The sequence below is a fragment of the Leptonotus elevatus genome, chromosome 16, assembly GCF_054856555.1.
Source record: "Leptonotus elevatus isolate MCC_2025b chromosome 16, RoL_Lele_1.0, whole genome shotgun sequence".
In the NCBI taxonomy this organism is placed as follows: domain Eukaryota; kingdom Metazoa; phylum Chordata; class Actinopteri; order Syngnathiformes; family Syngnathidae; genus Leptonotus; species Leptonotus elevatus.
In genome coordinates this window covers 12,230,849-12,248,682 of record NC_141254.1, presented here as the reverse complement: position 1 = coordinate 12,248,682, position 17,834 = coordinate 12,230,849, and the positions used below count along the sequence as shown (strand labels likewise).

The following is a 17,834-nucleotide window of genomic DNA, read 5'->3' as shown; positions in this document are numbered from 1 at the left end:
TATTAGTGAAAGAACAATTACTTTCTTTAAAATTGTATTTTAGATTGTCTGGTTCAAAGAATGGCGGTGCTTGAGCAAGCCGTGGAAGTACTGCTTTCAGTGTTAATTTCATGCTTTGTCATAAAATCCATCAAATGTTTTTAACTCAGTGGTAAAAGCAACTGCACAATGAGGCTAGTTCTCAACGCAGGCGTCTCGGTTCGATCCCAGGACTGAGAGGCACTTTCCTACAAGTCATCTATTTTCTGCTTCCAGTCCAAACTCCAGCTGACCTATCAATAAAATAAAAACGGCGAAATTTTTTTGAAAAATAAAAGCAATCAAATTGTATGGCAGCCCAAAAACACACTTTTTTTTTTTTTTACTTGTGGGGATGGGCTTCTATAGGAATTGCCTGTAATCCAACCCATTATTTTTGAGTTTTTACCTAATGTGTGTGTATATATATATATATATATATATATATATATATATATATATATATATATATATATATATATATATATATATATATATATATATATATATATATATATATATATATATATATATATATATATATATATATATATATATTTTTTTTTTTATAGCCACTTTTCCCGCAACATTACATACCGCCATTTTGGAGGTCTCACGTGAAATGGTTCCGTTAATTTAATCAGGACTGATGCACGCTTTATGCAGGGCCCAGATCACAAAAGAATGAATTTAACACACGCAAATATTGGGAAAAAAACACACACACAATATAATAGAAGAGCTCACTACAGGTGACAGGTTTCATAACATGAAAAATATACATCAGTTTTTTGTCTTTGTACATTAGCCAAAAGCGGCAACTGTTCCGTGAGCAGGATAACGAGATGGTTGGACTTGATGGGGAAAAAAACCAGCGCAACCATATGCACATACATTGTATGGACAAACATTCACAAACGAAATGCCAGAAACAAACTGCAAAAAAAATAAAGAGAAAAGGATAAGCATGCATAACAATTCCTACTATGGACAACACTGACCAAAAAATAGAGCAGCTACTAAAATAGCAGATTTTTGGAGGACCTTAAATTGTACTCTGTGTACAAGAGTACACATCATAAATTTATTGCTACATTTAAATTGGGAACAATAGCATTATTATACTGCATGTGTACTGGCGATTAGACCAATTCATACACTGCATATACAGTATTTTTCATATACAATATATATTTTTTCCAATGCAGGATGACGTGGCCGAGCATTTTCATCTGGAGGCACTTTTGCAAAAAGACAAAATAAAATTGCACATGCACAAAATGAATTATGTTGCTTTGTTTGTCGGCAAAAGAATGGGATGTGAAGACTTTTAATAGCTAAATAAAATCCAATATTACTAAGAAACACATTGGAAGTTAGGGTGTCAAACTGTTGTGAGAATCCATGACAAACACCAAATATGGATAGTCTAGAAATGACAAAACTTATGTCATTCATATCATGCTTGAACCAATCAAGCTCTCTACAACAACTTTCCGACCCACAATTTAGATCCCCTGCTAAAAACAAACAAAAAACAGCGCAAATGTTGCAGCGGGGGGGAGGGGGGGCAGCGGGATTCATTGTGACTAAGTGCGTGATGTATGGAGAGGGATCTTATATATTATCCGGTTTAGTCTGTGCTATATACATGTCTTTACAATATCTTCCTGAATGTCGAAGCAGTTCATTGACTTGCAAAGTGTTATTGTTTTTTTTTTTCTTCTCGGTTGTTTTTTATGTTCAGTTGGCACTTGCTTGGTGGTTGTCTGTCAGCCGTGGTAGTCACTGTAATTGTTCTATTGCAGCTTAGAGGAGCCAGTCATAGTCTTCCCGCCAAAATAAAAGGAGGTCGAGCCTGGCAAAATGGTGGAAGAGTGCAGGAAACAGTGCCATGTTGAGTTTCAATTGGAGACCTGTCGGGGAAAGCACACAACATATAACAGGAACGATCAAGAAGAATCGCAGACAATAATGGGGAGATTCAACATTGACGAAAATGTTCTCCGTGAGACTTAAACGGACAACAAATGTCAGAGAGCTTTGATATCTGCAACTATACTTGAATAAAGTGTATACATTTACATAAAAAATACTTTGGGGGAATGCCCATACGTTGTTAACTAACAAAAGGGTGTGGCTAACAAACCGAGGATTCACAAGTCGTGCATATTGGCTAAATTTTGACAGGTACGTATGTCACTTCTTTTTCATATTTAATTGGATTGTGCAGCCCAAAATATAAATCTTGAAACTCTTTTTTTTTTTAAAAATCGTAATATAGCAACAATCTATTACAAAAATAAGTCACACTACCAATATAGAAGGCATGGCTTGTTTACATTATGCTAAAGCTAGCTTAGTATTTAGTCCTTTACTAATGACATTGTGTGAGTATATGTGTGTATTCGCTATGTTGCCTTGAGATTCTTGCACATGCTGAGCGTGTACACATGTATTACCCCTCAAAGAGCTAAGAATCTCAAAACTATGTATCATTTGTTTCCTGAAAACTTTGTGAGTGGGTTCTGCATGGTCCAGTCAATGGACAATTACAGAATGTTCTTAAATTCATCTGCATTTCTTGAAAACACCGACTGAAGCTATCAGCAAGAAGCCTCCACAAAGAACAATGGTTTGGGATTTTTTTTTTTAAATCCTCTAAAGAGGTTCCAACTTGCCAAAGAACAAAAACAAAAACACTGAATTCAAAATAGTGTGAAGAAAGTGAAGAGTGGCGGAACAATCATCAGGATAGGTTGCTAGTTCTCATCCTATGGTGTTGGGCCTATTTATGCCAATATGAGCAACATGGATCAGTTGGAATACATCAGAAGGCTTGAACGGTTCATGTTGCTGTACCACAAACGGGAAATTAAACAAGATAATGACCGCAAAGACACGAGGAAGCAAGTAGCATCTTGATTCCAGACGACCAAAATTAAAAAATAAATAAATAAATGATGTGGTCAGTCAATTTCTCATATCTTGATCCAATAGAGAAAGTAAATATTGGTGACTTCAAAAGAGTTGTTTCTAGGCAAAACCAAGTCATGCAGAGGGCTTGTGAAATGTCGTCCAATTGTCCTGGGCTGGGATATTTGTTCACAGGTGCCAGATGTCGGTTGACGAAGCACAACAAAGATGTGAAGCAGATCTCAGAAACATTGGTATAACAAAACAGAAAAATAAATAAATAAAAATAGTAAAAGAATACATTTGTGGTCATGTTTTGATTTGAAATAAAATGTGCAGTGTTACTAATTAATTTGCCTGTGAATAACGGATATGTAAATATTTTGAGCGTCGCTGTATTCCCTTTTTAAACACACTGCTATTATTATTATTGGAACAAGTAGTTATGTGTGCATATATACAATTCAGTGCTTATCCAAACAAAGGTTATTTGGGAGCTGGCAGTGGTGTCAATGAGCTCTTTCCATTCTAGTTCAGTGTGAATACTTCGATTCAGAATGAATTAATATTGTGATTAAAAGTAAACAACATTTCTATATTAACAAAAAAATACTTTCTTTTTTTTTTTTTTAAACCACCATAGCTCTAAAGTTCTCACTTTTCAGAAGGCCCCAAAAAAGACATGTTGGTTCAACCATTAGCATTGCATCGTCAAAGAGAGCAAGCCATTAGTACACTCTAAAAACAGTTGGGTCAAAAGCGGATCCAATGATTAACCCAAATGCTTGGCTAATCATTTAAACCAAAATAAAGTTGTGCCAAATGAATAACACAAAAACAACCCAAAAAATGGGTTTTGGTTTATTCTTTTGACACAAATTTTGGTTTAGCATATTATCACAAGTGTCCTGATAAAGGGTTAGAATTCAGCATACTTGCCCTGAAAACATGAATGTAGATCCTTGCTAAATATCACTCAAACGCAGTCTCTTGGCTTTTCCGTACACAGCGTGCAACTTTTCTTTTAAACGCTCCATGCCTGTCCTCCCGCCACTCTTTCTACAAAAGAGAAAAAAAAGGGGGGGGGGGCCGTTTAGTTGGAAAGTTGCTTTTCCCAGTCATCGTTTCGTCTCTTTTTAACAAGCAAACTTACTGCTGCATCTACATTGGCTGGCGAGTCGCCATTTGGATCTGCCAGCATGGAGATAACACTAATCATGATAGTTTCAACTGTATGGATGGGAAGCCAGCGTTCTTCGGGTTTTTCATAGCCATACTTATCCTCGCCGGGTTCGTGTAAAATAGAAATACATACATCTCCATTCTTGTCAACTACAACAAAAAACAAATGCAATTATTACACGACAAGCCATTCTTCAAAACAAATGCACAGTCAACGTCTGTATAACAACTGCTCTCATGCAATATCTGCATATTGCCACATATCAAAAAGTTACATATCTTTTATGAATGTACCGAATACAGTAGTAAGAAAAGCTTCTTGTATACAGAATAGTAAATACATAGAGGTGCATTGCAATAAATTAGAATATCATACAAAAGTAGAATTCTTACAGTAGCTCGATTCAAAAAGTGAAATTCATCTCGAATCATAGAGAAGATTCTTTGAATTTTGAATGTTATCTTACAATCTAATTTCTCGAGATGGTGAATTTAGGGTTTTCCTTCATTATAAGCAAAAATACTCTGATTTATATACAGTGGACGCTGCTATTCGCGGAGGATTGGTAATGGGCCAGCCTACGAATAGCGAAAATCTGTGTATAATGACGGCATTGGGGGACAAAAAAATTATACAAAAACGCTGATAAAGCTCCGATATGCGGGGGTCCAAATATAGTGTAATTAATCTATTTAATTACTTTTTTTTTTATTGAAGCACTGAAATAAATTGTTTTCCATGATATTTAAATTCATTCATTAGAGCTAAATTGTAAATCTTCTTGCAGTCTGATCCATAAAATAAAAAAATTAAAAAAAACGGAAATTTATATTAGGCATCTTTTTATATTACAAATTTTGTAAAAATCTCATTGTGTACTCAATCTCGCGAGACATCTCGTCTCGTGGGATCGTAGTCTTCTCTTTTCTTTTTTTTTTAAGGATTAAAATTATTTCTTACATACAGAACAGACATCACAAAAATCTGGTATAGTATTTCATCACGGGTATGTTTACTTTCTTTGACCGCTGGAAAAGTTCACAAAATGTAGTGTTCATGAATGTGCCCTCTTCATCAAAATCTTGCACATTTCCATAGTGAAGCACAAAGAAACCTTTGTTAATCTTAAACAATTTTGCACTTAATTGAACAAAAACATTACGCATCTCTAGGCTGTACCTACCATTCGGGTGCCAAATATCTGTGATAAATTTCATTTTAGGTGGCCTGAGAGGGTAGTCTTTGGGAAATGTCAGATGAGCTTTAAACACACCACCTTCACTGTGAACGCACACCAAAAAAAAAGCCAAATAGAAAAATGACAACAATATCAATATGATAAGATTTCAAAGCATTCAAATCTGACTTGAATAACTAATAAGAATATAACATATAAAAGGTGATGACTTACTAAAGAGTATCTGGCGGACCAATGATAAGAACTTCCCATCTGTACAGATCATTATCCTCAATCAGGCCAGCTGAGAATCCTTCTACAGGGTTTTTATTGAGCTCTGGAACCAAAAATAAATTTCAAGTTAGGTCACACCAAGTTATCTCTAGTACTTTAGACTGTCTTGGCCTGAGTAACACAATCGTATCCCAGGGATTTTCCTACTTTGTGGTCGCATTAAGATCAGCATATTGCAGTAACCACACGCCACATAATTATCTGGGGCCTACTAACTTTATTATGCTTGCAGTATCATCATTGCACAGCAATAAAGTGTGACACTACTAAATCTTTAAAAAAAAATAATAATCAAAGCTTCATGAAACTGTTAAGAAAGAAAATAACTTAGGACTGATAACAAATGAACACAATAACGAAGCAATTTGAACGAGGGGAATATTGTACATCTTGATTAAAGCTTCTTTCACACAGAGCTCCTGTAACTTGTCGCAGCACTGGAGCCAAAACGAACCAAAGTTCGCCTGTGAGTGTCAAAAAAACGGATTTTCCTGCACAGTAAAATTCCAATCTACATTTCTGTCATGGTGTACTTGATCAGGCACATGTCACGTCACAGTCTTTCATACCAGGCATTTCTTTTGCAAGCGGATACTTGGCATCAATTTTGCTCTGAGGTCCTAAATAAGTGATGTTTGAAATGCAGAGTCAAATTTCTTTGTGGAGGTGAATCCATTTATTCACTTAAAACCTGTACAGAACTGCTAAACAAATGGTCCAAAAGGTGTCTCAGTTAAAAACATTCAACTGTTAATTTACCCGCATTGAGGTTAAACACCCATTTGCTTGTCACTGTCTAAATAATACTTGATCGCTGCTTTGCATATTTCGTCTACTATGGTGTTGGTCTGGAACAAAACCAGTGATAAACGAGGGATTACTGCAGTCAATGTTTCAGCAGTAGATGAGAGCGTATCAGTCGTGCGTGTGAGTGACATCGTACTGTAAGTACAGTAACTTGGGAGCGTTTCACTGGTGTCTTTAAGAGTATTTTACTATTGTGTGTAAATAGTAATCCTGAATTAAAGTACGTTCCTGACGGCCCCTTCATATCTGACAGCCAACGTACAACTTTATCTGTATGCATCATGATAGCGGTGTCTCCGACTCTTCTCCTCCACATACCGGAGAGCTGTCGTTTCAAAATAATACCGTGTCTGTCAACAATAATCGCCTCGACAATCCTCTCTCAGTTTTACTCCATTCGTAATGGGACATTCGCGTCAGTGTGGAACATTCGTGCAAACTGTTTGCGCCCGTACCATCGCTTGAGTCCCCAGCTAAACGTTCATTAGCAAGGCAGGCAGTATCCGCTAACGGCAAATGTTTTATTACCTGCGAGCTGTCTCCTGAGTAACAGCGCTGATTGAGGCTCTGTCATAGTTTAGCCAATGTGATGCAGTTATTGTAAACAGTATTGTGCCGAGGTAACAGCGTTATATTCTTGTTTACTGCACAGTCCGCCGTCTCCTCTATTTTCCGTTTAGCATTCTCGACATCTCTTCTTCTTCTTCGTCGCCTTTTGCTGCAGTTCCCTCTGCCCGAGGACTGTTACCGCTTCTTCTTCTTTGGTTTCCTAGCAGCTGGTGTCCTCATAGGTACGTTGCTGCCATCTTCTGAAAAATACTTGTATTTCAAATACTGTAGTTATTACGGTCTCGCTGCGCGTCTAATCTAACTTTGCAGCTTGCTCCTCCTCTTGCTTTATTTGAATACGTGTGAAACATTACCTTTGAGATCTAAAACTGGACGTAGATCATCCCTATCATTTATTTACGCAATTGATGAGTTGAGGGTTTGGACAATTGGTAATGTAATATTCACTGTCAACACTGGATGGCAACATCTGACGTGAGACAGTCCCCACTAAAAAACGTGATTTATTTTTTTATTTTATTTTTTTTACATGAGTTTCAATCTCTTTTTGAACACAAGAGCAACTCACATAATTTTGACGAAAAAATTGTCGGCCGACTTCCAAACTGTGAGAAACCCCTTACGTGACGAGAAAAAAATAAGTTACAGTTTTGAATGTATTGTTGACTAAATTGAGTTTTATTTCAGACTTGTTTAATCTTAATTTATCATTGAGCTTTATATTTATTATGAAATTTACACTTTCCCCTCTAACTTCCGTAGCTATTGTGAAAATGAAAACAACCAACAAAAACTAGCAACGCCATTCATCAAATGTTTTATCTTGAAAAGCCACTACAACAAGTAGGCGCGAAACTTTGCTGATGGCTCAATGTTCAGTTTCTTGTCAAAATTAAGGCCAACAATAATAATACTTTTAAAAAGAATAGTCTACCATTTCGAAAACTTGGCACAATGACAAATAACATTTTCTACTATACTGAGAAATTTTTACCCCAACACATTTACGAATAACATAAAAAAAATTCTCAAATTAGGCCAGATATGGGGAATATCTTGCTGCCCGAAATCGGTTGTAATCGTTTAATGATCCCTGGATTCCATTCCTCCATGTCGCTGCTGTTTTTTCTCTCTCTCTTTCTACCTTGTAAGACCTCAAGATCTGATTCAATCAATCGGTCAATCAAGCTCTCAACTGCTGTTGACTTTAAGTCTCTCTACTGATGTCTTTTATTTTGTGTTGCCATCCTAGAAGATTGTAAAGTATTAAGTAATGATTATGTGTCCATTTTGACAAAGTAAGGAGTTGAACGTACACATTTATTTTCAAATAGAGAGAGTAAAAGTAAAACGTAATCAGAAAGGTAAATGCACAGTTGCTCTTTGTACGTCCCACCAAATTTGAGGCCCATTTGATCGTTATTATATTAATCTTGAATAACTGGTTACGCTGTGATTGACATGCACATGGCCTTAAAACATTGTGTGGTGTTTTACTGACATCTGGAAGTCACAACACATTCATTTAACCCTCATCAGCTGACAGCCACATGTTATTGGAGTCGTGTTTGCTTAAAGCTAAAAACCATGACGTAGTATTGATTGTTTACATTGATCTTTAAGTTTTGACCTGCAAAAAAAAAAAAAAAAATACAATGCCTTAAAACCTTTATGGTGAAAATGAAATGTTCTGGTGCTCATTTTTGGATGTGATCAACTGAAAAACAAGTTTTGCAGATAAACAAACCCACCGACAAAGCAGCATAAGGTTATTTTAATGTTGTTTCTCAAGAAAGGAGTGAGGGGGGGAATGAAAGTGATAGCTCTATTGTTTACAGCATTGCAAGACAGAGAAGAACAAATCCCTTGGCCACCCCCAACGTGGGCTGTCCCTCACTTACTAACTCAATATAAGAAGAGCATGGGCTTCATTTGGCTTCCTCATGCCTGAGAGACACACATGGAGCTCCGCTGTCATCTGACTGCCGCTACCATGGAGTGAAGAAGCTCATCAACAAGTATGTCGATGATTTTAAGAGTTAACAAATGGTGTTGAATGTTGGCAATGAAGTCACCTGAGATGTGAATTTTGAGAGGGGTCAAAATAGTGCTGCTGTATGATACCAAAATATGCTATTAGATTGAAATGATTAGAGGGCAGATTTCCCCCAATAGAAGAATACAATAGCTTTGTATTTTGTTTATGTTGTGAAATGTCAGACGTCTCTCAAAAACCTCTTCTCTTTTTTTTCTTTTTTTTTCCTGTCACTTAGTTACACCGCACTTGTGTAACTGTCTTTTGTGGGTTCGAAAGCAGCCTAGCGTTGCAGTAAATGCTGAATACTTTGGCTAAGCACAGTCAGACAAATGTCAGTAACTTGCACGGGAAGCAAGACGAGCCACACTAATTAAAAAATATTTGTTAAAACCAGTCGAGCTTATGTATCAATTTTCACCACTCAAACGAGTCCCGCATGTTTGATTCCTCTGAAACTAGATTCCCAGAGACCCGCTCACCATGGAGCCCAAAGGATCAGTGACGTTCCGCCAAGACGGGCCGCTGCCTCGACTGAGTCTGGGTTCCGCCTCTGGTCTGCGCTATGGCTCATTTGTCGACAGTCTTTCTTCACTTACACCCAAACCGGAGGAGAGACCTGCAATATCACGTCGGCGAGCCCACGTGGCAGTGGCTGTGCTCTGCTATGTCAATTTACTCAACTACATGGAGCGATACACAATTGCAGGTTTCCCGCACACAGGCCAATGCCGCTCCTCAACCTGGCAACATTGTAGCCACTGTTCTCGATGAGCGCGATTGCAAACGACTGCTTTTTCATTGTTTATAGGTGTACTTCTCAACCTACAGACTTTCTTTGATATAAATGACAGCACAGCCGGGCTCCTGCAAACAGGTAAAAATGGCCATCTCCTTCATTGTCCCTAACCAAGTGCGTATTTTGAAAGTGGCTCACTCCACCCTCCATTGAGTCACAAGGAAGTTCTGCAATGCGGTTTCAGAACATACAGTTTGCGATTGCACCAACTTGTGCTACAGTGACTGTTTCGCGGCATTAAAGAGGCTAGAACCATAAAATGACATCCCATTAGAATGGTTTGGGAAAAAAACAACACACCTGACCCCCCCCCACAAAAAAAACAACACACCTGACCCCCCCCCCCCCACAAAAAAAACACAAATAGCAATAACTTAATTACAGTTGTTTAAAGACATTTTATGTGGTTATTAAAGGAACCCTAGTTTCTAAGCTTTTTTTTTTGGGGGGGGGGGGCAGATGTCAGCCAGTAGTACTTTAATTAGTGTCTTATCAAATGGTAACAGCCTTGGAAGCATAACTGCTAAAAAAAAAAAATCTATAGCCTGGAAGGTACGCTGGCAAACACACTGAAAAATACATAATTACTGTATTATCACAGTTTTTCCCGACATCTTTTGCAGTACTGTTTTTCAGACTCCACCATTTTTAACATATTCAAGGTTACGACTGTTTGGAGTCAATAACTCATTTTTTCACGACACCTGAATTCTCAACTCTTGAGTAGTTACCAATACGATACCACCATTACTTTTGATACATAAAATAGCTGTCTTTTTTGTGTGAGGGAGGAGGGGTGCACAAAAAAAAAGACAGATATTTTCAAAGGAAGACGTATATATCTAAATATATAGCATTATTCTTTAAAATTACGTGAAATTAATAGCAATTTTTTTTACCCTTCTAATTTCTATCTTGTGGTTGTAAAACAGCCACAAGAGGGCAGCCAACACTGGTACTGATACCTATATCACAATATCACGATATTGCCGTTATTGTTGCATCCCCATTGTCCAATATAGCACGTTTCCTTAAAATTGCATACAATTAATGCAATTTTTCTATTCTAATTTCTAGTTATTGATCGCACAAGAGAGTGGCCGATACCAGTATCGCGATACTTTGAAATAAGGCCTGGGATCAGCCGGATACCTGGCATCGACACTCACCGGCCATATCCCTAATAGATACTGAGTAGAAATCCACCCCCGTTGGCTGCAGTCATCATGTACCACCGCGCCTTCAGTGACTCCGTTTTCAGACTCTAAATCTGAAATTATTCATATCATCGTTGCATATTATTACTTTTCATAATTGTACTGTATGTGGCTTGCTTTTATAGAACTGAATAACACATCCCTCACTATTAGGTGATACAACCCTGTAATTGTAATGATAATAATGAAAAAGTGATAGATAGATAGATAGATAGATAGATAGATAAATAAATAAATAAATAAATAAAGGGAAAAAACAAACTGATGTATGTATTATGAAATTAATGAGGCAGCACGTGGTGGTTAGCATGTTTGCCTTGCAGTCGAGAGATTCTGGATTTGAATCTTGGCTCAGATCTTTGTCACAAAAAGTTTCAACAGTACAATAAAATAAAAATCATTTCGTCTCAAATCACTTCTGTTTAGCTTGTCACAAAGCTGTTATTTTGTTGCTTGATTAGCGACAGGTAAAATTCTCAAGCTGCGACTATAACAATTTTCTGGCCTGATTTGTGTGTTCAAGTAGTTATTTTCATATACAAACTTTATTAACACGATATACTAAAATACTCACAGTTTTTATCTGCAGCTTCCTACTGACGGCCCCTCTCTTCGGTTACCTTGGCGACCGCTACAACCGGGTGCACATCATGGCTGTGGGCTTGAGTGTGTGGCTGCTGACTGCGACCGGCAGCTCTTTCGTCACTAAGTCGGTACGCGCAAAAGAGACGATGACACTTCAATGTTGACTTCATCATGTGTTTATCTTTAAAAGGGAATTTCTAGAAACAAATGGATACACAATGTTATGTAGAGACTAAGTATTGATCCTGTGCTTCTATGTTGCCCTCATCTGTCAAGTATTTTTGGCTTCTGGTGCTGTTACGAGGCCTGGTCGGGATCGGCGAGGCGAGTTACTCGACCATCGCCCCCACTATTATCGGGGACCTTTTCACCGGGGGTCAACGGACCGTCATGATTGCTGCTTTCTACATCTTCATCCCTGTCGGAAGGTCAGACATTTTGTGTCCATGTTCTGTAACAGGATTTGAGTTTGGATTTTTCACCGTCAGCGTAATCGACCCTGAAAATGACTTCTATGTGTCCTTAGTGGTCTTGGCTACATAGTCGGGTCATCATTAGCGAGTGTTACAGGCGACTGGCACTGGTCTCTCAGGGTGAGAACACACTTCAAAACTACAATGGAAAACATTAAAGGGGCATTCAGTGTTCCCTAGCGCCATCTAGTGGTAAACTAATAATTCATTCATTTAAAAAAAACGACAGTTTTTAGTCAGTGGTGCCCATGTTTCCCTTCTGCAGCGCAGCTGAATCTAATGATCAGCTAAAGCTTTGCAGAAGCCTGATAACGGTCCTGATCATGAATCAGGTGTGTTAATGGGGAAAAATATGGAAAACAAGCCGGATAGGGGCTCTCGAGGACCGAATTTTGGCACCCCTGGTTTATGTCTTTGCACAAATCCACTACTTCCTGAACTCAATACCACTCCTTCATTTCCTGTCTTTCATGATTGGACAAACTGATAAATACAGGTGTGCCTGACCTCAGTAACCACGACAACAATGGCCAAACACACCTGTATTTATCAGTTTGTCCAATCATGAAAGACAGGGGAAAAAAAGGAGTGGTGTTAAGTTCAGGAAGTAGTCGAACTGTGCAAAGAGCTCATAGTATGCAAAAATTTATATATATATATATATATATATATATATATATATATATATATATATATATTAGGGGTGTTCGCGATATTACAGCACGCAATTCTCGAATCGATTCGATATGCGGCCGAATTGATTTTTACACATCCATTTTTTATGGGAATATTCAACAAAACGTCTTACTTAGGGTTATGATTCACACATTAAGCATGAAAGATTGTTATATTAATGGAACATTAAGCCTTCATATTTTATTTCAGTGCTGTTCAGACATGAAACAGACGGCAACCTGTTTGCTAAATGCAGTGGCTCAGTTATAAGCCTGAATTTTCAGATAAATAAATACATTTTCATACAAATCTAACAGTGTACATGTACAAGTTTACTGATGAGTGTTTTCTAAATTTGAGTAAAAAAAAAGAAAGAAGAAGAAACAATTTATAGATTTGTGTCGGGATTAATCGGTATCGAATCGAATCGTGACCTATGAATCGTGATACGAATTGAATCGCCAGGTACTGGGCAATTCACACCCCTAATATATATATATATATATATATATATATATATTTTATTTTTTATTTTTTACTGGTTCCTCCCACTAGCCACTCTTGTTAGCCACTCCAGCCTATGGCTCCGACTAACTCCCGCTAGACGCTCTTAGCTGCTCTGGCTAATTCCGGCTCGCTCGGTGTCTCGGTGTCGCTCGCCGGGCTTCACACCGGGCTTCACCACTGGATGGCGCTAAGGACTACACATTGGGTCTTTAATATAGCACCGACTATGACAATTGACCTTGCCTTTGTCTGCGTTGACAGATAACTCCCATTTTTGGTCTTGTTGGGCTGATTTTAGTGGTGCTCTTATGCCCAAACCCCCCAAGGGGTGCTGCAGAAAACAACCATCATGATAGTAACAACCGCAGCTCTTACCTGGAGGACATCAAGTATCTTCTGAAAAAGTACGATTTTTAACACGTGACACTGATGCTGAAGAAAAATCCTGAAGGCTCTTTATCTTGTGTTTTTATTTATGTTTTTCACTTTCTCCCAAGTAAAAGTTACGTATGGTCAACTCTGGGAGTGACAGCAATGGCCTTCCTTACTGGAGCTTTAGCTTTCTGGATGCCCACCTTTCTGTTCAGAGCTCAGGTGTCTCTGGGTTTTCGACCGCCGTGCACTAAAGGGTCCTGCAACTTCATCGACAGGTGCAGTGTGAATCCCTCTCTGCTTATTAGCTTTCAATTCCTTATACCTGCAGCTTTTTTTTTTTTTTATTATTATTTTTTTTTTACATCGCTGTCTTCCTCTGCTCCCAGTACAGTTTTATCTTTGGCGCCATCACAGTGGTCTCTGGCATTCTGGGAGTGTGTATCGGCACGGGTTTGGCCAGATGGTTGCGGGACAAAGTGCCCAATGCAGATCCACTCATCTGTGCTGGGGGCATGCTAGGATCGGTTCCATGCCTCTTTATTAGCATCTTCATTGCTACAGCAAGCATTCCGGCCACTTACGTAAGTAGAAATTCAGTTTGCACTCATTTCCTCTGGTATGGATGAGAGTCTTGGAATGTAAAATATCAGGAAAACCGTACAAACCAAAGAGCCATTGGATGGATGATTGTGATTATAGAACTCAACTGGATCACACAAAATCCTGACATCAGCCCTATCACATCATTTGGATGAAGTACAAAAAAATATTGTGAGCCCACTTGTCCAACTCGGCGACCACTGACCTCATAAATCTTCCCGATTAATGGACACAAACTCCCACAGACATCAAATAATTATAAAATTAAAATTAAAAAAATCATAAAATAATAATAGATGAAGTATTTGTTGTAAAATGTATATTTGATCCCTTTCCTAGGTCTTTGTTTTCATAGCCGAGGTCCTCTTATCACTGAACTGGTCCCTTCTGGCTGATATGCTACTTGTAAGTGCGACACTACAAACAAGACACAATGAAAATCCCTTCGAGTCATATTGCATTTTTTCTTTGCCGTAGTATGTCGTTGTACCCACCAGAAGGGCCACGGCTGAGGCGCTCCAGATTTCATTCTGCCACCTTCTCGGGGATGCCGGGAGTCCTTATCTAATAGGAATCGTGAGTAGTAAGAAGTAAACAATTTTCTTTTACAATTGAATTTCCTCTGCGCTAGCGTATGCTAGCCTCAGTAATCTCCATCGCAAACGGTTGTGTTCATGCTAGATATCCGACGCAATACAAAAATCCAAGCCTCCATCGACTGACTGGAGCTTTCCTAGTCTTCAGTACAGCTTCTTGATTTGCCCTTTTGTTGGTATCATCGGAGGGATTTTCTTCCTCATGACTGCTCTTTACATCAGCGATGACAGAATGGCAGCTGAGCACCTCGTTGAAGGTATGTATTGCATTATGTCCAGAAGTATTTGAGGGAGTTTTTAAGATTTAAATTTTTTGCGAAATATGATTACTAGTATTTGTACTGCAACTACTGCTACCAGGCACGTGCAGGGGGAGGGGGTGTATGGGTGCCATTTATTTATTTGTATTTATTTAATTTTTTTGTACGTGAAAGTAATTTTGTTGCCCTTCAAAACTAAAAATCAGCAACATAATTGACATAAAACGAATTATTATTATAATTACGCTATCCTTGGGTGACGTCATACTACTCGCCGCTCCACCTGCTGTCGGTAAGTTGGTCGCAATACAGTTGGCTCAGAGGACGCTACAACTAATGATGCGTTTAAAGTACACATAATATGTCGGAATTTGTAACTCTAATTCAGAATTTTAATAAAAAAAAACCTTCCTGAAGACTCCAACTCATCAAGGCAGACGTAGAATTGTTGCTAGCCGCTAATCATGTAATAATCATGTCATATCAGACTTGATATGATTGCTGAAAGTCAGTTTTGAGTCTATCAGCACTCCCAGATTTCAAACGAACAGCAATCCTCTTTTCTTTAATGCCGAAAACATTTGCCTCCGTTTTGTTTTGGTTTAGCTGAAGGAAATTCTGGCTCATCCAGTTCATTTGCTCTAGACAATGACACAATACTGTATGTTAATTAAGATGCTGTCGTTTGGGAACATCAGTACACCTGTGTGTCATCTGCATAACCATAATAGCCAACATTGGCATTCTGAAGCATTTGACCCAAAGGTAACATAGACAGACTGAACAAAAGGGGTCCTAAGACTGACCCTTGGATTCTGTCATGGCCATTTGATCAGATTCAACATTTCCAGTGGTCACAAAGTAACTAATTTCCTCCAAGTTGGACCTGAACCATTTTAGGACTCTTCTATTTAACCCCACCCAAGTTTAATAGTATATTATGACCAAGCGGACCAAATGCTGCACTACACATTATGTCGGAAAAATATAGCATACCCCATACAGGTCATTGTCTTGTCTACTGAACAATATCTAGTTTCTCGGGCATTAGAAAAGTATCACCAGAAGGGAATTTCATGATGACATGGGTCCCGGGCTTTCCGAAGGAGTTTATATTTACATTCAGGCCCATGGAAGAAGTTGATAAAAATGGAGGTATTCTGCATAAAAGGTTTATTAACTAATTCACTGCCATTGACGGCTTGAGACGTCAAAAATTCATTTGAACTATTTCTGTTAGTTTAACATTTTTTCCACTTCTAACAAGAGTATGAAAACCTAGAAAAAAAGTTGTTATTGTACATTTAGAACAGATATAAAATTTGTGATAAATCGTGAGTTAACTATTGAAGTAATGTAATGTAATAAAAATTTAAAATTTTGATCGCCTGACGACCTAATTTATAATAATCTTTTCTTTTCTTTTTTTTTAAATATTTTTTTAAAAATCTAATTTTTAATAATCTTTTTTTTTTTCGTTTTTAAAAGAATATTTTTTCAAATAATGAAAAGATTATTAAATTTAGGGCATCAGGCGATTACATTTTTAAATTGTAATTAATCGCATGACTTCAATAGTTAACTCATGGTCTAAATGTACAATATTTTTTTTCATACTCTTGTGAACAAAAAAGGAAAACAAATTTCAACTCATAGAAATAGTTCAAATGAATTTTTGACGTCTATAGCCGTCAATGGCAGTGAATGAGTTAATGGAAGTCTACACACCGATCACTTAACAGATTTATTTCAAATAATTGTGGTGGTCTATTAAGATAAAATCATCAATAATTGTCTAAATCCTCTGGACTTGCATTGTTGTTGAACAGTAACTTTTTATTCAGTTGGCATAATAGCACAATCGAATTCCTTCATGGGCCCAACAATTGGCAGTCTAGTTCTACGACGTGTTTGAGTCAGAAATTGATTAAACCAGATAAACGGGTTATTGTCAACCTAGATTGGACCTGCATTCACAACATTCCCATCAATTCCATTCTTTGCCGTGTGTGAGGGAGATGTTCCAACTGTGCTGCTGCATTCACGCAAGATGTAATTTGTTGCCTTTTCTGACCACCTTGTGTTTCTTTCTTTCTTTCTTGTGTATTCCCAGTCAATATGACCCCGCAAGGCCCGACACCAGAGCCCACTATGGAGATAAACAATACGCAAAATATGTAATGCTGGACAAAAACGGATATGCAGTTGATGCTCTGGTGAATTTAATTAAAGGCGACGAGTATGGCAACGGATTTTGGACTTGACAAGAAGTGTTTATTTTTGTTTTTTTACACAAGGCTTTATCTACCTACATCATCATGACGGAAAAACATTTATGTCACCATATTGACTTCCATTCTGGAAATCTTTGAAACAGAATATATGTTGAAATATTATTTGGGCATTTTCAATAAATTGATCAATAAAAACATTTGGGTACCTTTGTTTGAAAGCAGATTCATTATGGATGGAAAATAATAAACATTACAGGATGATATCAGGATAATGTATTTTTGCTTTACTGACCATATTACAGTCTGAATCTGCACCTCATGTGAGAATCTGCCAAAGATGAATGGTTTCCATACATAAAAAAAAAAAGCCAATTAAACCTTACTACTCTCCACAGGTAATCGTGCCACCTCTTGAAACCATATGCTGACACTACAATCTCATAATAGCCCATTCGTTTCTACACGGTCATCACATCTTGTCTTTCTTATCTAAATGAGATCCTTAAATTTCTG

The 17,834-nt window shown here is 37.7% G+C and overlaps 2 protein-coding genes across 3 annotated transcripts; one reads left to right on the top strand and one right to left on the bottom strand.

The window, feature by feature from the left end:
- Positions 1 to 631: 631 nt before the first annotated feature.
- ube2g1a (ubiquitin-conjugating enzyme E2G 1a (UBC7 homolog, yeast)) lies at positions 632 to 7,131 on the bottom strand. The gene is made up of 6 exons (XM_086098832.1): positions 6,924 to 7,131; positions 5,529 to 5,631; positions 5,301 to 5,398; positions 4,088 to 4,266; positions 3,874 to 3,993; positions 632 to 1,934 (listed from the first exon to the last, which is right to left on the bottom strand). Exons 1-5 carry the CDS (start codon positions 6,967 to 6,969, stop codon positions 3,907 to 3,909), a joined length of 513 nt encoding a protein of 170 aa, XP_085954958.1. The 5' UTR covers positions 6,970 to 7,131; the 3' UTR covers positions 632 to 1,934; positions 3,874 to 3,906.
- Positions 6,437 to 17,593, top strand: spns3 (SPNS lysolipid transporter 3, sphingosine-1-phosphate (putative)). 2 transcript variants are annotated; one of them, XR_015097417.1, is made up of 14 exons: positions 6,437 to 6,532; positions 8,804 to 8,983; positions 9,463 to 9,709; positions 9,812 to 9,877; positions 11,593 to 11,729; positions 11,878 to 12,029; positions 12,128 to 12,194; positions 13,518 to 13,660; positions 13,754 to 13,906; positions 14,023 to 14,212; positions 14,571 to 14,636; positions 14,709 to 14,821; positions 14,913 to 15,084; positions 17,201 to 17,593. XR_015097417.1 is itself a non-coding variant. In XM_086098831.1 (14 exons), exons 3-14 carry the CDS (start codon positions 9,484 to 9,486, stop codon positions 17,266 to 17,268), a joined length of 1,539 nt encoding a protein of 512 aa, XP_085954957.1. In that variant the 5' UTR covers positions 6,439 to 6,532; positions 8,804 to 8,983; positions 9,463 to 9,483; the 3' UTR covers positions 17,269 to 17,593. The 2 variants fall into 2 exon arrangements, 1 of the variants encoding a protein (XP_085954957.1); XM_086098831.1 differs by having other exon boundaries at positions 6,439 to 6,532; positions 14,709 to 14,807.
- Positions 17,594 to 17,834: the final 241 nt, after the last annotated feature.

What these genes read in the sequence shown, in the direction of transcription:
- ube2g1a (XM_086098832.1), bottom strand. Translation starts at nt 6,969, where the DNA reads ATGACAGAGCCTCAATCAGCGCTGTTACTCAGGAGACAGCTCGCAG. An exon ending in GGTCCGCCAGATACTCTTTA is followed by an intron (nt 5,399 to 5,528) that starts GTAAGTCATCAC and finishes GTGCGTTCACAG; the next exon opens with TGAAGGTGGTGTGTTTAAAG. An exon ending in CAGCCAATGTAGATGCAGCA is followed by an intron (nt 3,994 to 4,087) that starts GTAAGTTTGCTT and finishes TCTCTTTTGTAG; the next exon opens with AAAGAGTGGCGGGAGGACAG.
- spns3 (XM_086098831.1), top strand. Translation starts at nt 9,484, where the DNA reads ATGGAGCCCAAAGGATCAGTGACGTTCCGCCAAGACGGGCCGCTGCCT. An exon ending in ATCAAGTATCTTCTGAAAAA is followed by an intron (nt 13,661 to 13,753) that starts GTACGATTTTTA and finishes CTTTCTCCCAAG; the next exon opens with TAAAAGTTACGTATGGTCAA. An exon ending in AGCTGAGCACCTCGTTGAAG is followed by an intron (nt 15,085 to 17,200) that starts GTATGTATTGCA and finishes GTGTATTCCCAG; the next exon opens with TCAATATGACCCCGCAAGGC.